At 34.3% G+C, this 23,438-nt stretch overlaps 1 protein-coding gene across 1 annotated transcript in view; it reads right to left on the bottom strand.

The window, feature by feature from the left end:
* Positions 1–1,336: 1,336 nt before the first annotated feature.
* ACSS1 (acyl-CoA synthetase short chain family member 1) overlaps positions 1,337–23,438 on the bottom strand; it is a 67,395-nt gene continuing 45,293 nt past the window's right edge. Inside the window, exons 6-14 of the mRNA XM_051975827.1 lie at positions 21,616–21,763; positions 19,876–20,013; positions 16,551–16,643; positions 14,943–15,055; positions 13,729–13,855; positions 11,778–11,905; positions 11,532–11,595; positions 6,171–6,289; positions 1,337–4,187 (exon numbers count right to left, since the gene is read on the bottom strand). Coding sequence (XP_051831787.1) covers positions 4,011–4,187; positions 6,171–6,289; positions 11,532–11,595; positions 11,778–11,905; positions 13,729–13,855; positions 14,943–15,055; positions 16,551–16,643; positions 19,876–20,013; positions 21,616–21,763 — 1,107 coding nt within the window. The 3' untranslated portion in view covers positions 1,337–4,010. The remainder of the gene's footprint in view (positions 4,188–6,170; positions 6,290–11,531; positions 11,596–11,777; positions 11,906–13,728; positions 13,856–14,942; positions 15,056–16,550; positions 16,644–19,875; positions 20,014–21,615; positions 21,764–23,438) is intronic.

Raw genomic sequence — 23,438 nt, 5'->3', positions numbered from 1 at the left:
ACAGAGGTAGAAGATGACAGAAATAGTTAGGGAACACAGTTGTTATTTGGTTTGTCTGTTAAATAGTTTGTAAGAAAAGGAACAGTACAAGGTGAAACAGGAATTGTAGCTTGGAAGCAGGTTGTAAATAGTTGTAATTAAGGAGGGAAGGTCCTATTGCTTGCCAAGACTGAGATTTCAGAGGATTTCCTTCAGCCTTCCTGGTCCACTGAAAAACCAACTTAGAGCAGCACTGAATTCAACTCATATTCTTTAAAAGTGTGCGCTGACATTTGTTCATAGAAAAAGAACTCAATTATAGCAAAATTCACCTTCAGCAGGATGTTTTTCTTTTCTGCCCCATCACAGAGGGAGGTACTTTCCCCAGACACTGAACAGGAAAGGTGTTGTGGAGGAAAGTGTGCTGAATTAGGCCGGTCCACTAAGCTATCGTTCAGCCTTGGCTTTACCACTTATGACTCTGCCTTAGGCAAATCCTTTAACCATTTGGAGCCTGTTTTCTCAAGTGTATGGGGATAATGATACTTTCATTATTATGGTCTGATAAACGTGAGCCATATTTCCAATTCTCTTCTTTGATTATGTCTTCTTCCTCCCCACCCCCACCTCATCTAAAACAATCCATAAGAAGTTATGCCTCACTCTTCAATTCATAGCTCAAAACACTTAAGATTCCTTTTCTCCCCTCAGTTTGTGTGACTCTTACCTCCCCAAATTGAAAGTGTACAGGTCTTTCATTTGACCTTGAGCAGGTCACTTCTCATTTTCATCTGCCAAATGAGGAATTTGGATGGCTGATATTTAAAGTTTCTTCCAACTCTAAATCCTCTGACTATATATTTTGCTTATTATCACATTCAAGAAATCCAGGGATCATTCACAGATATTGAGAATTATGAGAACATTGGCGATACGAAACTGTCCTGACAGATCTTTATATTTTGCATAGTAAAAAGAAAAATGTCTATATATACAATCCCTATATGAGTATGCACTTTAATTTAGATTAATTCTAAGAGACTTTCTAAAAAGATTCTAATCATCACTCCATATGGAGCTTATTTGCAGACTCTGAATTTCCCTGAAGAATTTCCCTGGAGCAATTAGCTTTTATTTCTAAGGTTGTGTGGAAAATTCATTTCTTTCTTGGTCAAATAAGTTCATTTTCTCCCTTTCCCCCAATTATCTCATTATTTATTGTAAAACAACTTGTAGAAGGTAGATTGTGATGTTTTGCACATATGATTGTTGTGCAATTTTTTTTCTTTTTTGTACATAAAGACCTTACTAGTACATCGGGAACCCTTGAAGAGAAAATCATTCAGACAAGCTGAGCTTTTCAGATCATTGGTTTATCAAACACAAAGTTTTGTTTGGAATCATTTTTATAGAAATCTTTATAAAGTACATTACTCCTTTTCTTGCTTTCTTTAACAGAATGTACTAAAGGTAATCTTTTCATATCTTAGAATCATTGTACATATCAACATATTGTGAATTTATTATTTCACAATAATAAAGTGATGTCTTTAGGGATTCATGAAGTGCTCAGCACCATGTGTACTGGTGGTTGGTCTTTGTGCTCAAAGAAGACCACAATGACATAACTATGTTGGGGTCGAGGTACAGTGTCTAATCCCATATGTGTCTAATCATTCCAATACAAGCTCAGAAAACTGCCACAAGTCCATGAGAATTTTTGGAATGGAAATGTCTCTAAATTTGTACATCTCACATTTCTTTTGAGCTACACAGTTGTTTTATTGGTAGAACACAGCAGCCTCTTTATTGAGTCATCCTGTGTCAGTGTCTCCCTTATCTCACAATCGCTTCCAAAGTTTTAAAGAGAGACCTTGAGAGTATCACTGTATCATTTCTGGTTACTGCTACACAGTCTAAAATTGTTGTATTTTTAAAATTCTTTTGTCTGCTTTTTATAGTTTCTTGCTGACAGCTATTGCTTTTCTTTACTAAGAATCTCCTCAGATTTTCTACTTTGTTATTTTTTTTCTCCGAGTTTGAAAAACAGAACATAAAATCAAAAATTTGAAGGTTATCTAATCTTTCTTTTTAATAGGTGAGAAAGCTGAGGCCCAAAGAGTTTAAATAACTTGCCCAAATTCAAAAATACAATAATGATGGTATTTGAATGCAGAATCTCTGACTCCAAATCCAGCATGCTTTCTACTGTGCCACACAAACTATTTTAAATTGTGAATAAAAAAAGACTGAAAAGGTTCTGAGTAAGGGCTTCTTAAATGAATAAAAGAGCTTCATTACACAAATATTGTGAAATTCATTTTTAACTCGGAGGCCAATTTTTTGGCTTCACTTTAATGAGCATTTATTATTCGTGGTCCTCAGTTGTGTTCCAGAGAGATGAGTTTCTCAGAATAACTGTTGGGCTACCTGTACATCTCTCCCTTTTATGAAACAATATTGAAAAGGTTTTCTTTTTTTTATTCTTAATTATGCCTATACTTTAACTTGTCCTTAGTATGACACTGAGTAGAACAGAATGACATTCTTTTTCATCTGTGTCATCACAGTAAACTTATTTTATTTTAACTCATTTGCATATCAGTTCTAAGTCCATAGATCCTACATTTTGAAGTCTTTCTTTTATCACTGGCAATTCTTTACAAGAAGCATGGGGAACCAAACAAGATAATAGAGCTTTGACTAACATATAAAATAATTTAAAATACTAAGTATATTGTTCTCTAAGTGATTGTATTTTAAGAGCCATAATAGTGAACAAACTAAAATTTGTGATACTTACATAACTAATGTTTAATGTCTATATTAGCTAATTATCATCAGCCACTTTAATTGACAATATTCCAAATGTTCACTATTAAGTCAACAATTTTTTAGTCTGTTATTGTCAATACTAACTACTTGATTAACAGTAAGGCAGTTGTATAAAACAGACTTCTTGTTTTGTTTTTAGTTTCTGATCAGAACTTTGAACTGTCCTTTTTTCTATACCACCCCTCCACATTCATGTAGAACCAAAAATATTTTTCAAGAATACAAAAGATTTTAGTGCTTATTGTAATAGATTATTTGAATTTTCATTATTACTTTTGGCAGTGCCACAGTTTAGAGCATTAATGACCTGTAGCCAAAAAGAATTCTGAGGGAAAAAAAATTCCATCCGGAACAACAACAACAACAAAAATGAATGAATTGTCCACAACTTAAGGTTCAACAAATTTATAGCCAAGCTTTTAGAAAATTAATTCTGTTCTGTCTATATAATGAGATGTAGTCCTAATAGGCAAAATGAGATCATTTGAAAGACATCAAGACATAATTAATATGATTGTGTTGATTAATCATTCTATTTTCAATACCTGTCTCTAAAATTCCTTAAACTTTATGAGTAAAAATGTACCCATGTCATTTGCACTCAGTAAGAGTTAAAATGATTTTTTATAACTGTAGCTATCTATTCTATAATGATGTTACAAAGAATGTATACAAATAAATTCATACATTAAAATTCTCTGTATGCTGTTCTCAAATAAGAAAGTATAAAAATAAAGACTCTACAGCTATTATACCTAGAACCATATGGGAAAAAATATTGCTTGTAATTTTAAATCTTTCAAGAAGGCACATTTTAACTTTTGTATCTTTTGTATCTCAAGGGGCCACTAATATATGAAGTTGATAAATAAATCCCTTTTACCATCAACCCTTTTCCCAAAATTCAAATTAGTTCCATTTTCATGAAGATGAATAAATCTCAACTTTAGTTTTGCCTCTTATTAATTGCATTACTAGTTCTTCTTCAAGGGGAACAAAAAGAGGGTGAGGCTAGGGTAAACACAACAGGCCTTATGTATAATCAGTAGATTCTGAGGTGATTGTAAAGAACTTTTTCCTTTTGAAAACAAACCAATTTCAGAATTTGTCCTGAAAAAAGACAATAAGGAACTGTTGTATTTGGTTTTGGCCGAGCACATTTTAGAACTTCCACGTTGATGCACATTTCTTCTCTATTAAGAGGCAGATAACTTGTCTTTGTGTTTCTGATAGGCTTTTAAAATTTCAGAAATTACTGAAGGGTCCTCCAGAGTGGTAATGTCTCCCATATCCTGAGTACTGTCAGTGACTATTTTCCTTAAGAGTCTCCTCATGACTTTTCCAGACCGAGTTTTTGGAAGACGTTTTACCACCTAATAAGAAAAAGAAAAGAGAGGGGGACATTATTATAATTTGGAAATTATACCATCATTATTAGGAACTGAAGATAGCTATAAAGAGAATCTAATTGAGTGATAAAATGAAAAGGTGTTTTCTCTGGGCCACTTTATTACTTCACATAAAAAAGTAATTTTTTAAAATAAATTGATTTTTATAATTCATCCTATAGAGAGATTCCTTGAGTGGTAGTTCCCAATGATGCACTCTATATATACCTTATAGGATGAAAGTTTCTTGTCATAGTATTCTTCCAGATTTCTGTATTAGTCTCCAATGTAAAGCTAATCTTGACAAGTAGAACGTGAACCCCATATTGAAATTTACAATTGACTATCACTTATAAATATTTCTCTTTTTTCTTTAATTTCCTTACTTTTATGGAGATGGGTGTCTACACCAAACACACTCCATTCATAATAAATAAGAGCATCATGTTTAAGTATACTTCTCTTGCACTTCTATCTTCTTTGCCTAGCATTCAATTTATTTTATGTGTAAAGAGGTCACTTGGGACAATGGATATAAGTAAACACCAATGTTTCCACTTAAATTCTTTACCCAACAATATGGTGTTAACAGGATAATGAATGGTATCCAAGGTCAGCATATATTCCTGATTAAAGGAAAAAGTCTTGTCAAAGGATATATAAGGAATCCAAAAGGTCTTAACTCTTAACAGGGTTCTCTGAGGCACCCCTTCTATGTTCATCTCTAGTTAAAAATTTTCCTCTCCTGTAAATTAAATCAGGGTACCTTGATGCATGTTACTCAACATCCCCCAAATCTAAATATATCTCAGAGAATTTGAGAAGACTTTCTGGTTCCAGGCCATTTACTCAATACACAAGCAGAATTGTCTTTATATAGTGTCTTACCTAAAATCTCTGATCTCATTGTGAAACTGGGAAATCAGCAAATCTTCCACAATTTATTGTTCTCAGAAAGTTATCTGGGGCACTGAGAAATTAAATGACTTGCCCATGATCATGCAGACAATATGAGTCAGAAGTGAGATACGTACCCCTAGTACCTTCCACCTGCCCTCTCCCCCTTTCCAAAGTTTTGAGCATTGTGTTAAATACTTTCAATGCTGTCTTCATCACATTCCCTAGAGATTCCCCAAACATGCCTTTGTATGGACCCAAACCTTCCATAACTGAATGTCTTTGGTGGTCTAACATATGACAGTTATCAATGTTCCACAAATCTTATGTCTGCTATAATACTTAGAAAAATCTAAATAATCACTGTCTTGAACACCCAATGAAAATACATAGATGTTCCCATCTCCCAAAAGTAAGCCATCCTGTACAGAAAACCTGATGACCTATATTAATAAAGAGGAGTTTCCACAACAGGACTTAATATACCATTGAAGTCAGATCCAAACCAAATCAAAATGTTCCCTTGTACCTGTGAGAACCAGATAATAAATATTCTGATAAGAAGGATTCCTTGTATTAACATTCTCTCCATGACATTCTCCCTAAGAGTATCCATGAAGCATTAAATGCCACAATTTTTGAAGAATCAATGTTACTTATTATCCAAAGATTAATGAAGAGCCATAGTCATCCTAAATTAGCCACAGTATATTGCCAATGATAACTTACATACAAATGGCATAAAACATCAAGATATTTAAGATCGAAAAAGAGAGGTGCCTGTCATATAATGACAGCAAGAGATAATAGGTGGTCAGACTAAATATAGAAGTGATGCCCATGGATCAGGCCTAGCAAGCTAATCTCTATAGGACTTATGGGTACATGGATAAAAGAAGCACAGGATGAGAAGCCAAATAAGGGTTGTAGCTTGTACCACTGAAGACAGTGCCCATATCATTGAGATCACGAAGCCACTGCAATATAATAAAAAGCAGTAACTCTACTGAACTGGGACAAAAAAAATTTTTTTGCAGTTAATAAATGTGTATAACTTGGGGCCTCACTCACCAGAATTTGATCAGGCACTGCATATTTGGCTATCTTGGTGGCAACAATTGATTTGAGTTCTTTCAGGATGATGTCTGGATTATCTATATCATCTTTCAGTACTATGAAAGCACATGCAGCTGAAAGAAAAGGAAAGAGATGAAATGTTAGAATACAAATCATCTTCTAAAAATGATTTCTTTTGCTCTGTGTTATTATTTAACCAATTTTTTTTTACTAAATTCATTGACAATATAATTGAGTATTAAATAATAGGTTAACAATCCTACCAAAAACACCATAACTATACTGCAAAGGTACTCACACTGCTATCTTTGCCTTAAATTTAAAGATGTGTTCCAGAATTGAAAAACTTTTGTTACCTTGGAGTACCAACCAATTTTTCAACTAGAATTACAAAATTTTTAAAAGTGGAGACTTCAGTGGCTATTTAATGCAACTCATACTTCAAAACAGAAATACCTAGCAAATCATCATCCATTATCCTATTATCCTATCCTGAAGACCTCTGATGGGTGGAAATATCTCTCAAGGCAAACTACTCCACTTTGGAACAGTTCTCATCATTAGGAAGCTTTTCCTGAAATCAAACCTAATTTTTACTTCTTGGTTTTCCTTCTGGGCCAAAGATATCAAGCCCAGTTCTTCCATATGATAATGTTCCACATACTTGGAGACAAGTATCATGTCCTTTGAAATCTTATCTTCTTCATATTACTTATTCTTAGTTTTTTCAACCATTTCTTCTGTTCCATGAATTTTATACCCTTCAACTCCTTTGGACATGATCATATTAATCCTCTGCTCAAAAAAATGTCAATAATTTCCCTATCATCTACAAAATAGTCCTAATCCCTAGTTTGCTATTCAAGGACTTCCATATTCTGGTTCCAATTAATCTTTCGAGCATTATCCTCCACTACATTGCTTCATGCATCCTTTGCTCCAACCAAACTAGATTCATTGACATTACCCCTAAATACTCTGTGTCTCCTTATCTTTTTATATCCATCTAAAATTTCTTTGTCTCCATTTACAAAAATCTAATCATTCCCTCAAGGTCAAACTCAAATACTGCACTGTCTATGAAGTTCTCTTATTCACCAAATGGGAAGTAATTTTCTTTCTCTACTCCCACAGTATTTATTTTTCCCCTCTTTTTGTAGTGTTTATCTATCATATATATGTATTTCTATACTTTATTTCCCATAATGTCAGTAAAGTCCTATTCTTATGCCTCATATGAATTAAAGGTAAACCCAGCTTCTTAGTGCCTATGCTGGCAAAACCTAAGTTCTAATCAGTCCTATCAATATGGGAAATCCTGCAGGACAAGCCTTTATTTGAGAATTAGCATAATAAAGATCGGAGAAGCTTGCCACGAGATAGATATACCATAAGAAATGAATTTTTCAGCCAAAACATTTTTCATTGACAGACTTTGAAGTTGTAGAGACCTTGCAACTTAGATAGATCAAGTATCTGCATCAGTGAAATAATGGATCCTATTATCCTAAATTATAAGCTGAACATAGGCATTATGATTTATCTTCATAATTCCCCTTTCCCTGATACATATAATGTCTACAGCAGTATTTTGCAGATAACAGGCACTCAATAAATGTTTACTGAATTGAGTGAAGTAAAAATGAAACATCAGATTGAAGTTTCTTAAGATGCATTATAATAAGCAATATCAATTATAGGAATTATTCTCAAATACCATATTGGCTTTCTGTGATATCATTGCACATTCATATAATCTTTTGATAACTATACGTAAGAAAGTACACATTTTAAGACAATCTCAAAAGCAATTTAGTTTAGCATTGATTCCCAGAATACTTTGGAAGCTATACATGTTTTGAAATACATGGTTAATAAAATTATCTGTGTAACAGTTAGAACTAATATTAACAGGAATATCTTAATCCCAGGTACTTGGGATGTTCAACTAATAAATATTCAATATTTTTTTTTTATTTTTCCCAAAAGAAATATGTCAAAAACTTTCTAGAATTTATTCTTCCAGTTCCTCAACTCTGATTGAATTGTATGGGCAAGTAGAGAAATGATTTGTTATAGTAAGCCAAACCCTATTTTTTCTTTTTGTCTTTTAACAGGTTGGATTGATTTAAAGGGAGAGAAGGGAAAAAGTTATTTTTAAAAATATAGTTGAGAGTTGTCCAGAAACTAGGCAGAAAGTCCAGGAACCATTGTAGAGAGTACAACCTGTAAAGATATTATACTAGACATCAGTGAGCAGTGATCTTGAGAGGTCTCAGTTGCAAAACTATTAAGGATTAGAAACTGAGGAAAGAGTAATTAGGGGTCAATGATAGAAATGGATAGTAATGGCTCACTTTGCCATACTCACAGAACAATAGGTTTCCTGTCCTTTCCCAATTACCTGAACTGAAAATATCTCTGATAAGGTAGAGCCAGAACTAAATTTCTAGTAAATGAATCTCTCCCCAAACCCTTCTCCTTATTTCATTTCCCTTTGGGCTTACCTACTGAGAGGTCATCAAAGCAAATCAAACCCTGAAAGGACATTCATTCAACAAACATTTATTAATCTCTCTTTAGAGTAATATGATAAACACTTGAGGAGATATAGCTTACAGTCTAATAGGGGATGAAGATTCAAATAAAATATAAAATAAGTGCTATGTGAAGTTTAAGGAGAAAGGATAATACTTCTTTTTGTGAGAAGATAGAGAAAAGGGGAAATTTATTCCAACACAAAGTAGAATAATCAAATACAGAAAACCGTGTTTTTCTTAGCTCAAACAATCATAAATAATATTATGTGTTTAAGATAGTTACTTGAGTCCAGATTTTTGAACAACCAAAATGAAAGCCAGATAAAGAAATATTTTTATTTCTAAGTTCTTGGCTATTTGGCTGAGAAATCATATATAGATTAATTTCATACATATATATGTTTTCCTTGGCACAAATACAACATTCTTCAGACTAGATGTCAGCTAGGTGCAGAGAAATCTTGCCATCTTTTTAAGGAACCTACTATATACCAGACATTGTAAGGTTCTAAGTTTTACAAAGACAAAAAAATGAAATAATTGCTGCTAGCAAGGAGCACACATTCTTTCAAGGGAGACAACATGTACGTAAATAAAAACATGCAAAATAAATACAACAAGAGCACCAGCAATTGTGGGTATCAGGAAAATCTTTGTAGAGAAGATGAACTTTGTCCTGAAGGAAATGAGAGATTCTATGAGTTGAATGGGAGTATTATATACTATAGACATGTAGCCTTGCAAGAGTAGAGAGAAGGAATGGAGAAAGTTGGATTGTCATGCATGAGGAAGAGAAGAAAAGACCTGTTTAACTGTGCTCTAAGTGGGAGATAAGAATATATATATAATGAGTGTAGAAAAATAGATTGAGACCCAATTGAAAAGAACCTTTGGAAAAAAGGATCCCAAAATTTATCCCACAGGCAATAGTTTAATTACAATTTGTTGAGTGATACTGGCAGGTTTCCTGATAATTATTGGGCAATGAGAGTAGATGTGTAAGATCTCTTGAATAGAGATGAAGATGAGAGTCTTTACTCTTTTAAAGTCCTTTGAAGAATATATTCTACTTGAAAGCAAATATCTTACTGATATTTGGAGTAAAGAAGAAAAAGAAAGGTCTCAAGAAATAAGCCCAAGGGGCTGAGAACTATTATCCAATATACCAACAGAGGTTTTAGAGATGAGAAAATAAAAGGCCATTTGTAAATAATAATACCTCACATTTATATACTGATTTATCAGTTAATTTCCTCACGATTGACCTGAAGGAAAGTGGGAAACATACTGTTGTCTCATCTTAAGAGATGAGGAAACTGAGATTCAGAGAATTTAAAAGTAACTTACTCAAGGTGAGAGAGAGCATAGAACTGGGACTAAAATCCATATTTCCTAAAATCATTCCTGAAATTGTGGCCTGCTGCCAAATTTCCTCCACCTCTTTACTCCTTTTACTTCCCTTTACAAATTCTACATAGTAGTCAAAGCAAGGTATTCACAAACCTCTATCTTGTTTTTTCCTGGATTTATGTCTTTGTTCATAAGCACTCCATGATTCTTGATTGTCCTTTCCACCATCTACCTATCAAAATTTTATTTATCCTTCAAAACTCAACACAAAATCTCATATCCCACAAAAAGCCATGGCTGGCTTCCCCCACAAAGAAATGATCTCTTGAACCTACAAACTCCAATATTACTTGTTAACTATAGCATTTTTGTGATGCTTACCAAATACTACTTGTATTTTGGTTTTAAACCAAGTAAGCATTCAACAAAAATTTTCAAATGAAATAAAAAAAAATTCTAACCTCATACTCTCCAGCCTCATGTTGACTATCCTAATCCTTTCTATGAGAGGAAACAAAGCTGGAGAGCAGTGGAAATTTTCTTGGCAAACAATCCAAGCTCAAGAATAGAAAAGAGAAATAAAAGACTATAAAGCAACAAGAAACTACCAAAACTTTGGGATGGATAAGAAATTTTCTTATGTAAAACTTAAGCCCAAAATAGATGGATAATCAAATATATAATTACAAAAGATCCTTAACTGGTTTTTATTTAAAGAAAATTTAGATATAAGATGATAGCTTAGGAAGCAATAAGAAGAGAAAACCAGAGAGGATCTAGGACATACTTAGCAACTTGTTATGCATTGGTAGGCTTTTTTTTTAACTTCACTATTTTATCCAGGGTCAAAAATTGTCACACTCAGCAAACTCACAAGAGGTCACTGGGTTATTATAAAATTTTTGAAGGAAACAGGATTTTAGGTATTTGGACTTTCTTGTGGAGCCAAAAAACTACAAGAAACCAAAAAATTGAGGGGGATTCTATTATAAGACAAAATGATAAATAGACTTTGGGAGAAGTATCATGGATTCCTTTATAAGCATTCAGAGAATGTGAGGAGGGCATAACTTCCCTTCCAGTGATTCTCAAAAGACACTCACTTCTCTTTTAGTGCCATCTTCAAATAATACACATTTATTATGGATCAATTTCAGACATTTTTTATTACTACATAGAATGCCTACCTTTTATTTCAAATGATAATTTGCCCATTAGGGAGGAAAGAGAAGAAAAGAACTGCATTATACTCTTCTTCTCGCAGCTAGGGACCCCTATTTTTTTTTTTTTTTTTTTTTTTGCTGAGGCAATTGGGGTTAAGTGACTTACCAGGGTCATACAGCTAGGAAGTGTTAAGTGTCTGAGACCAGATCTGAACTCAAGGACCCCTATTTTCAATGTTCTTTCATAATTTGTATAAGAAATTCAAATAACTCATAAATTATATCTCTTCTTTAACACTCACCTTCTCCTTTTATGTCATGAGGATAGCCAATCACTGCTGTTTCAGGCACAGCAGGATGGTTAGCCTGATAATATAAAGAGACAAGAAAAAAACATGAAACTAAATAACCAAATTCAGTAGATAATTAATCCCCAAGTTCGATATATACCAATACACCTGCTTCCCACCCCCTAATTCAAGATATTAAGAAATGAGGTAGTTGCAAAGGAGCAATTAGGAAAATGACAACTTTTCTTTGTGAATTACCAGTGCATCTTCAATCTCTGCAGTTCCTAGCCGATGACCACTGATGTTTATAACATCATCCATCCGTCCGGTTATCTGGTAATATCCATCCTCAGTCCTATAAGCACCATCACCAGAGAAATAATGACCTGGTATAATAAAAGAGTTTAGTATCAGCAAATGAAAACTTAATCCTGAGAAAGATCTTGCCAGAGTTAATATCCTTCCAGTGACAGAAGTTTAAAAACAAAAATTCTAGTGGTCAAAGTGAATCATCCCTGGAATCATTAGTCTAGAAAATATAGTAAATGACTTAGAAATTAAAGGCTAAGATCAAAAGGACCAATAAAATTAAATGCATAGAAAATATAGCAGAAGGATACATGAAAGCAAGAGAATACATTTGTTTCAAGTTAATATACACATTTTAAACAAATTGTAAATAACTTTGAGTTTATGATTTAAGGCATGATCATTTTCTCAGGATTTAAAACTGGAAAAGACATTAGAGATCATTTGGTTTAATTAGTTCTTACTGCAAAGATGAGGAAACTTGAGCTCAGAGGATGGAAATAGCTTGCCCTTTTTTCATAAAGCTGGAATTTGAACCCAAGAATGACTCCTAGAGTCCAGGGTTTATTCAACTGTACATTCCCATCTCCTCTCAGTGAAAATTGTGAGTCTTCTGTCTAGAATTCCATTACTTTCACAAGCCAGCTTAGGAAGGGTAGGGGTTTTTTTTAAGTCATTCTTATAGGATTTAGAGCTAGAAGGAACCCAGGAGATCAAGTGTGACTTCATTATCCCAAAGAAAACAGAGGTCTGGGGATTTTAAGTGACCTGTACAAGATTACACAGTTAATAAAGTAGCAGACTTTTCATTATTGGAAAAGAAGCTGAGAATTCCTCCAGCCTCCAGATAAGCATAAACAAAGAATTCATATGGATTTCACCTTAATTCATCCACAGTAGGTGACACTGTGGATAGAGCACTGGGCCTGAAGTCAGGAAGCCTCATCTTCATGAATTCAAATCCAGCCTCAGACCCTTATTAGCTGTGTGACCCTGGGCAAGTTCTCTGACCCTATTTCCCTGGTTCTGCATTTGTAAAATAAGCTGGAGAAGGAAATGGCCAACCACTCCAATATTTCTTCCAAGAAAACCCTAAAAAGGGTTAAGTCAGACATGAATGAAAAATGACTGAACAACTCTCTACAATAGGTACTTGTCCTTTTATTAATATAACATGTGTTATAATTGTATTTAGTCCTGGACTATAATAGTATTTAGTGAGGACTCTAAGCGAAGTCTTATTTATTTGAATGTTTTATGTAAATACTTTTTATGCTAAAGAAGCATTTTGATACCTCACCATGATATGAAAAATAATTTGCTTTTTGAAAGCTATGATAACAGAGTAAAAGCTCCAACAGGTCTTAATAAAAAAAAAAATGGTTCAAGTACAATCCTAGAGATGGACCTGTTTTCTATTGTCCAAGTAATGGCCTAAATGTAAGCCTGGAACAACTTCATTACTAAGTTGACTTCAAAGGAATGATTTTTTCAGCCACAGAAACTCTCAAGTTATAGAATATTGCAATCTGTATTCCATTGTTGGAGTTTCTACACTAATAAAATCTCAGAAAGAGTAAAGTTTATCAATATTTGTTTAAAGGTGATTAAGAAAATGAGGTCCAATTAATATTCATGAAATTCTAAGATCTTTGAAGGAAAACACTAAATAAACATCATTCCTTCCAACAATAGGAGGTAGTATGTATTGTTTTTTCAGTTTTAAACCCAATAACACAAGACAAAAATTTCCTGCCTTAATTTACATTTTCCTCATTTTTTTTCCTCACTCTTTCTTCATCGCTCATTGTTTCCATGAAGCAAGAAAGCACTACTTTGCTGAGCTTAGATTTTATCATGTCCTTAAGCTATACCAAGTCACTTACTTATACACTCTTACCTGGATAAACTTTGAAGTATGCATCAATAAATCTCTGATGGTCTCCATATATTGTCCTTGCCATGCCAGGCCAAGCCTGAGAAATACACAAAGCACCAGAGACATCACCACCTTCTATGACTTTTCCCTAAAAATCAAAAGATCAAAAAAGAAACAAACAAAAAGACTCATCAGAAAATAGATTCTGGTGGAGATTTGCAGAACTGAGGAAGAAGCTTGCAGTTAGTATTGTTTTCTTAGATGTTTGATATGAAGGAAAGAATGAAAAGTACCTGTCCCCTAAAAAAAATTCCCTTTGACTCTTCATCTCTAGTAAGAATATCTCCCCCAGACTGAAGATTATTACCAAGTACACTATCCAATACTTTTGCCAGGCATTATATGAAACAAGTTATAGAAATGTAGTCTCTGCCCTTTAGAAAATTTAAATCTAAGGCAGATGAAAATGTCAGTTATCTGAAAGAAAAATTGAGGGGAATATCACTATTAAATATTATATATTAACAAAAGGACAAGGAACCATTGTGTATGTGAAATATTATAGGGAAATCACATGAATTCCATGTTAATACTAAGTAGGGGATGGAGGAATTTTCAACCTCTTTCTAATAAAGAAAGGAATGGACTTGGCTAGCTAAACAGGGCAAAATTGCAGAATAAAATATTTTGGTGAAGTACAATCTCTAATTGTTAGGTTATATGACTATTTGACCCAAAAGGCTATGCGTGCAAAACAAAGGGTACTTGAAGCTGCCAATAATTGTCCATTACTTGTTGGACTTTAAAAAAAAAAAAAAAGCTATAAGACATTCTCTTGATATTAGTGGTCTCAAGATGGGTTAGCAGGATGTAGAAGATATAGCAACTTGGTGTTTGAGTTAAAAGGTGTAGTTCATCTAAAAATTATCTTAGTGCTATAGTAAAATCCAAGTTCAATATGAATAGTGGGCTATGAAGCATGGGAAAGAATAGCTGCTAGGGAAGAAAAGGTTAATGAGTACCACTGGTTCCCAAGTCCTGAGACTTGTGTCTAATGCCTATCTCTACCATTATGCAATTATTTAGATATTTAGGGAACAATGATGAAAAGGGCATTCTTCTACAAGAAAACGGCAATTAGAAAAGCACAAGTAGGTCTTGAGGTTTGAGTAAAAGCAGTGTGAATATGAGGAGGTTTACAACACAAATAAGATTTGATGTGAACTTAAACTCACCTTTTCATCCATCAGAACTGGAGTAATTCCAAAAAAGGGTCTCATGGCCATGCCAGGGATGATCTTAGCCCCCTCCTCAGAAGGCCGTGGAGCAATACAAATGCCTCCTGTTTCTATATAAAGAATATGCAAGTATTTTTGATTTCCTTCACAGGCTAATAGTACACCATTTCAAAATCCGATTCTTTTTGTACAGCAAAATAACTGTTTGGACATGTATGCTTATATTGTATTTAATTTATACTTTAACATATTTAACATGTATTGGTCAACCTGCCGTCTGAGGGAGTGGATGGGGGAAAGGAGGGGAAAAATTGGATTAAGAGATTTGGCAATTGTCAAAGCTGTAAAATTACTCATGCATATAACTTGTAAATAAAAAGCTATTTTAAAAAAGAAAGAAAGAAATAAGATAGCAAAACCAGAGCAGTAGGAGGAATTTGATATACTTCTTTTGAAAACAGAAAGGCCAAAAAAGATAAACATGAAAGGCCAAAAAAAAAAATATATATGCAAGTAAGGAAAATTGTAAGTTAGCATAAGGAGAGATATTTTGTACTTATCTAGAATTGCTTTTAAGGGGACCAAAGAATATTATACATATTATCTCAACCTATTCATTCTGCAAACTTCCAAGTACAAAGAATTATCCCTATTAATAAATTCATGGTGATTATATACCTGCAAAATTTGAATTTTCTGAATTTATATGTATTCTATTTTAGAAAGGAAATTGACCAGTAGATAGACTGAGAAATTAAGTGATATCAGAAAGCAAATTAAATTTTGTGGTACAGGGGCCCAGATGACTTCCAATTATATTCATTTTATGAATTTTGCAGATGACTTTGTAATTCCTGCATTTGTCAGACAAAAGCTAAATTCATTAAGGGGCAAGGTATCATTTTTTAATTTGTATATATTTCCATATACTATGACTTGATACAGAATTAAATGATGCCTTTTATTTGATAACAAATATAATACACATAAGCATTTAACATAAAACATATACATATATATAAATAATAATGTAATATATAGTTTCTCATTCTAAATCAATTTACATTGATTTGCAGAACCTATATGAAGTGTTTTGCAAAACTAAATTACTCTGATTACATAGAATTAAAATGTCCCTGCCATTCTGAGCATGATGTGATTATTGTCCATTCAGAACTGTGTTCTTCATCAGCCTGGTTTCATCTCTGCTCAAATGAACTTTATAGCAGATGGATGATTTCCACAAGCTGCATTCAGCAAATTAGAATGGTCTTTTGTAATACATATATTAATACTGTTTCAAATATTTAAAAAAGAAAGAAAAACTATGCTAATTTAAAAGTTTAAAAAATTGGATAATAGAAAACCTGTACTCATTTAAAAGTTTAAAAAAATTTTCCTATCAGAGTTAAAAATTTAGTATCCAGGCTTCTTTAGAAATATCCTTATAAAATTCATGATGGCACATAGACTAGAACCATAAAAACCTTACTATCAGAAGGGACTAATGTAAGAATATTTATATTGGAAACTCCAACACATTGCTTCCTTTATCAAACCAATCTTTGTCTTATCTTGACACTGTTAGTAATATTGCTTTGTTACCTGTCTGCCACCAGGTGTCTACTAGTGTGCACTTGCTATCTCCCACCACCTTGTAGAGCCATTCCCAGGCTTCCTGGTTAATTGGTTCTCCCACTGAAACCAAAAGAATTAAAAAAAAAAAAAAAAAAAAAAAAAAGAATGATGTGAAAATTGCAAGATTTGGGTTTTAAGAAGATTAACTTAATTCTTTATCATTTTTCATTGAGCCTATTTACAATTAATTGTCTTTGTCCTGTAACTACCCAAGTTATAGTTCTTTTCTTTAAACTTAGCTTAGAAATTCAGCTGGTCTTTTTTAGGAGTTAAGCTTGGAAACTCAGTTCTACTAATCTCTGTTCTATTCTTGTCTCAAGAAAATCTGTTATGGGGGATACAGGTGAATACCAAAGAATCTGGTCTAATATCTTTATGCCACTAAGCTATTTTTCAAGGATTTCTGGTCACAGGAGGAAAGGAAGGGATTGTTGCTAGCCTTTTGATTGCCAACTTCCAACCTATCGTATTATCTCCCTCACCTTAATTATATAGCTACTTATGTTGTCCTCAACCCCATGATGTGACCTACCCTGTTCTATTATTTGTTTGAACTTTGTAAAATTAGTTAAGTCTTAAGCTCAGAGTCTTTGGTGTAAAAACTGAGTCAGAGACCTATTCTGTTGATAATTTTGTGCTCTAATAATAAAATGTTATCTTGCTTGGAGAAAGCTGCATAAATATAGCTTTACTGAATTTTATTTGTAATAGTTTTGAGTTGGGTTACTTTCCTCTTCCCATAGACAAGATAAAAAGAAATTAATCTACTAATTACAAAAATATGTATGGTTCTCATCTTTGGCTCCATATTCAAGGCCTGGAAGGATTAGCTATATAGCCCAAAGTAACATGGAATATGAATATCTTGTAATGATCTACTACACAGTGAGTAGAGGTTCAGAATTAATGACTAACACTAGTCATATTGGTAGGGGGGTGGTCCAGAATTAAGGCAGCAGAACTAAAAACTCTAGCCACAGAGAAATACAGGAACAGAGAGTAAGGCACAGGTCAGATTAAAAAAAAGAAGAAAAAAAGATTGTGTATGGGATGAAGGAGAGAATCAGGATGGAAGCCAAAAATTAGGAAGCAGACTTGGTCAGGTCCTTGGTTTTTGTCTTCTATTTTCATCCTGACACAGAGAAAGAAAGTAAGTTCCCCTTTCTTTCCTCCCATAACCAAGAAGCGCTCATTGAGTCCACCTGCAAGGTTAAAAGAGGGGGCCAGAGGCAGCCTGGTGATGAAGTAGATAGATCATGACCCTGAAGTCAATTTGTGAGAGTAATTTGTGCTTTAGCTTTTTCAGGGGATTGGAGATGGGGTTAATAAGCCAGGGTGTAAGACAATGAAGCCTACCTCCTCTCTATTAAAAGTCCTATAAGACCTTCAAGACTGACCCCCATCTAGATCTCATGGCTCTGTCCAAAGCAGAAAAGCACTTGTAGATAAAAGAGTTGAGTATGGCATGCCAACCTTATTCCTTAATGTTAAACATATTTGTATTAAAATGTAAGCATTCTGAGAGTAAGGACTGCAAAATTCCCTGAAGAAAAAACAAGAGACACTTAGTGCCAACTGAGTCAAACTACCAGGTAACTAGAGACACAGGTAGCACAATGGCTAGAGCACTAGCTCTGAAATCAGGAAGTCCTGAGTTCAAATCTAACCTCAGACACTTACTAACTGTGTGATCTTGGGAAGTCCTCAACTATAAAATGGGGGAAACAACTGCCTCACAAGGTTACGAGGATCAAATGAGATAATATTTGCAAAGTACATATACCACATAGTAGGTGCTATATTAATGCTTATTTCCTCCTCTTTCCACCACCCCTAACAACCTCAACAACTGCCACCTTTCCATAAGTCCAAATGGAGATACCATCTGAACCTAAAAGCCTTAGGAATATCAGTACCCCCAGACCATCATTCCTGCTGCCAGTCTGACCCCTGTAGCCTTCATCTGGGGAAGCAAGTCCTGTGGAAAAGGGCCTAGCCATCTCCACCAACCTACTAGGCAAGCAGGCCAACCTAACTGAATCAGGAAGGTATTCTGAGAGGGAGCTAGGATGTGGGAGGTCCAAGGCAAGTCAGACTAACAGCATCATTACTCTCTTTCCTCATACTCTATTTCAAGATTGCCCAGGACCCAAACCCAAGAGCTTTAGGAATAGCAGTGCCCCATTGATCCTCCCAGTCCTACCAACCCCTACAGAAACCTTTGGAAGAAGAAATCACTATAGAGAAGAAACCCATTTTCCTCACCAATATCAAAGTCAACCACTAACCAATACTAACCACCCATAAGCAGATAAGCCCAAAAACTCTAGTAGGATTACACCTTCCTTCTTAACCTCAAACCCAAATCACTGGTCCTGCTTCCAAACTATTCAGTCCATCCTTTCATCTTGGGAAGTAACCCTGAAGAGATGTGAGCTGGAAACTGCTTCTGAGAATTACATAGCAACAGCTACTCAAGATAGAGGAAAAATAGTTCTTGTCACCAAAGTCCTTGGTTCTATTCAAATGATGTATCAGAAACTGATAGGATTCTATCAGAGCAAATGACTTAAAGATAACGCATTTCATCTGGTTTGTTACTGCACTATAACATCTTGGGTCTTGCAGCTGAAATGTTCTCTATGTGTTGTCTCCGTCATTAGAATGTGAGCTCATTGAGAGCAATTTATCTACCCAATATTTGGTGGAGTTCTATGCATATTGTAAGCAATTAATAATTTTTTTCATTCATTCATTCTTTGCTTTTGTATTCCTAGAAAATAGCATAAAAGTGGGGAACCTTTTTTTGCCAAGAGCAATTTGGATATTTATAACATCATTCACATGCTGTACAAAATTATCAATTTAGAGAACTCAAGCAGTGGGAAAGAGATTAGTTTATCTGGCTTTCAGATCATCTTCCCCTATAGTTGATGAGCAAATGATTTGAAGGGATTTATATGGCCTGTGGGCCAAAGGTTCCCCACACCTGACCTAGCATATACCATGTTAATTAATGATGCCATCAACTATAAGACAGGAATAATATAACCCAACGTTGTCCAAAAAACAGCATAGTATTTTTTTCTAAACATAACTTTCACGTATACACATTAAAGCATATTTCCCTCTTCATGAAATAATTGTTTGTAATACAAAATGTAAAACCCATACTTTCTGTTGCTTTTCCAATTATACTATGTTTTTAAAATACTCACTTACTTCTTAGATATTTTGAATAAGAAAAGCTATGCCCTAAACTTCTTCTAACATAAGCAAATGTGTGTCTTACCTGATCCCAAGGTTCTTAAGGAAGATCTGTCGTACTTCTTAACCCAAACATCTCCATAATTCAATAGCACTCTTACAGCAGTGGGAGCACCATAGAACTGATTAATTTTCAGTCTCTCTACTGTCTCCCAGTATCGACCTGCAGAATGCACCAAAATTCATTGTCATTTCCACAGGTCATAGAATGGTATTGATAATTCTAAACATGTATAAATGACAAAGCAGTGGCTACAAACTATAGGATGCTGGCAGGTGGTTTTTTTTCATTTGTTTACAAGGTGATTAGTGCCGAGTTATAAATCTTAGGCAATATTAATACTTTCCTACTGTCCAAGAATACTAAATGTCCATGGCTAACATTTTTAGGAAAAACCTTCTTTTGTCACTAAGTAACCATAACTAGTTGAAAAAAAAAAACAGAATTTGATTCATGCCTCATTGAGAACGAAGATAGCAAAGATCTTACATTTTAATAAAACAATTATAAATAAGAGTAATCTCCTTGTTAGGATTTTGGTAATGCTCCAACAAAGTGACTATATTGCCTTAATTTATTCATTAGTATATGGGCAGAATTAGCCATGAAATCTGAAGAAACATTCACTTGCAAAATAGGCTTTCTAGTTTCCCCTGAGACAAGAATAAAATTATAATCATCATTATAAATATAACCATGATTAAAGAAAACTCAGAATATAAGTATCCAGATTTTTCCACCCAACAAAAGGATCTACTATAGGGATTTTTTGAATAGCCACATTTAAAGTATGGTTTATAATTTACAAAAGTTTGATGTATTCACAATTTTTCACACAGTTATCAAGTAAAACTTCTGAATTATCTTGCTTACATATAGTAGTAATTGGCTGTTTTATCATTTTTCTCTTGAAGTGGGCAAGTATATTAATGTTGTAATATAGTAATTATAAAATTACTTTTAGTATATTATTTTACTATGTTATATATTATATTATATTAATTTAAAAATAGTAATGTTGTTTACCAAAAAAGATAACGGTTTGTTCTATCAGTGACTTGAGCAACTTGTTACATTAGAAAATATTTAAAAGGCAATTTAGTGTCAATTTAGTGCTTTATCAAGAACAATGTTAAGAGCACTGAATTTCAAATCATAAAACTTAAGCTCAAATCTGGACTCAGCAAATTACTATTTGTCCCCAGTCAGCTCTGAGCCTCTAACAGTTTTAGAATACGTGATAGCTTCCTTATCTGTAAAATGGAACTGATAACTACCTATTCTGCAGACCTCACAAGGTGACTGAGATTATCAAATGAGGTAATGACTATGATCTTTGAAACTATAAAATGCTACACAAGCCTAAGTTTCATTATTCTTATTCTTTCTCTTCAGGCAAGGTCCACTGAATTGCCCCCTTCATTTGTTGACTACAGAGGAATATAAAGGAACAGGTTGTTTCTACTCTGCTGCTCTTACAACTGAACTAGTAGTTTTCTTTCACTGTTTTCCCAAACCTCACTGTGCCTCCAAACATTTGCAATCTTCTTTTTGCAGTCCCTAAAACCTCATTATTTTTCAGGAGACTGTCAGTTCCCTCCTTTTGGAGGTCCTTGAGTAAATACAAACTAGCCACTTGTAAGACATGTACAGGAAATAATTTTTCAGATATTTATTTGTTGAGCCATATATCCTCTGAGTTCTCTTCTGATAATGGAATTCTGTGATACAATCTGATTCCAAAAGGAGGCACAGAAACCTTACCTGCATTGGGATAAACGGGGGTGCTCTCAAACAGGACACTGGTGGCTCCATTGCAGAGTGGACCATACACAACATAGCTATGACCTGTAATCCATCCAATGTCTGCCACACAGCCAAATACATCCCCTTGCCTGAAATCAAATACGTGCTGGAAAAAGGACAGATGTTCAAAGATAAGCATTATCATTGTAGTGATGAGGAAGGACCATTTGGTTCTTTGAACACAGGAGATACTCAATCTTCATATCCTGTGTTTCTAAGGTGTAAGTGGGGGGGAAAGGAAAGTCATTTCAATAAAGCAATTCAAATTAGAATGACAGTGACACTAGATAAATATCTGCATTTGTAGTAATAGTGGGAGTAGGAATGGTGGTGGTAATGGTCCAGGTGATTACAGGAGTGGTAGTGTAGTAGAGTTCAATAGTAATGGCACTGATGAAATGGAATTTACCTGAGAGCCATCTGGCAGAGGGACTGCAGTCCATCATCTATGGCCAAGAAGGAGAAGCTAACCTTCAGGCCTAACCAAGATCTAAAACTCTGAAGAATCATGCTCTAATAAACTGTGTTGCCTAATCCAGACCATAAGACATTCAATATTTGCTGATCTTAGAGAATTATTGATTTAAAAAACTCAGAAGTCATTAATTCCATTCCTCTCATTTTATAGAAGAGAAACTGAGGTCTACAAGGTTGTGTGACTTGCCCCAGATCACACAACTTGTGAGAATCAAAGACAAGATTTGAACCTGAAGCTTCCAAGTCCATTGTTCTATCTGACATACCCCATTGCTTCATGTCAGCAGCACATCCTCTCTTTTGAACAATATTTGAACAATATTGAACAATTACCACTTGTAACATCCTCTACATAGGTGACAACATTTCACTAGGCTAATAACATTTCCATAGTGAAATTTAAAGAAAATAAAGATTGAGACACATAATAGCAGATTCAGAGGTAGGGGTAGGGCATAGAAGGAACATGAGGAATAACAAAAGCCTATTACAATTATTCCCAAAAGTAAAGGAATAGGAATGCTGCCCTTTTTCTATCTTCCTCCTTCCACCAGGACTGTGTGACTTGGAAGATGACAAGAAGTGAGGAGATCTACTAGAGAAAAAAGAATGGAAGCATAACTGAGTAGAAACATACCAACAGCTACTCCAAGCAAAGCTCCTAATGGAGTTACAGGGATGGGATATGGTTAAGAGGAGCCTTCCCAGTGCGTTGGCATAGTCTCTTGAGCCAAATAGAGAGTCATAATGCTTTTGAATGCATTCACCTCACAGCATCATATACATGTCAACATCATTTACATATATGTGTAAATTTTATATACACACACACATATATATGAATGTATCAACATCATATTGATTGCTGATTATCTGTTGATAAGAAATGATGGCCTCTTCTACTCCTAGCAATACTCCAATTGGTACCTTCCTTATAACAAGACTACCCTAGGACCCCAAAAGAGTCCAAGTACATACTAAGGGACAGGTCTAATGTTTCTGTTCATAAAATGTCCTAAAACTCTATGTAAGTAGATGATCCCCATCTTGTTTGTACCTCTTCCATTAGAGAGGTAGCTAGGTGTCTAGGTGGATTGAGTATAGGATTTTGAATCAAGAAGACTGACTTTGAATTCTACCATACCCACTAGTTGTGGGACTAGCCAATCACTAAACTTGACCTCAGTTTTCTCATCTGGAAAGTGAAGATGATAATAGTAGTACCTATCTCAAAAGGTTATTATAAGAATCAAGTAAGTTATATACAGTATTTTGGAACCTTAAAATGCTATGCAAATGCTAGT

The sequence above is a fragment of the Antechinus flavipes genome, chromosome 2, assembly GCF_016432865.1.
Source record: "Antechinus flavipes isolate AdamAnt ecotype Samford, QLD, Australia chromosome 2, AdamAnt_v2, whole genome shotgun sequence".
In the NCBI taxonomy this organism is placed as follows: Eukaryota; Metazoa; Chordata; class Mammalia; order Dasyuromorphia; family Dasyuridae; genus Antechinus; species Antechinus flavipes.
The sequence above is the reverse complement of the archived record's forward strand: the minus strand, read 5'-3'. Positions and strand labels throughout refer to the sequence as shown.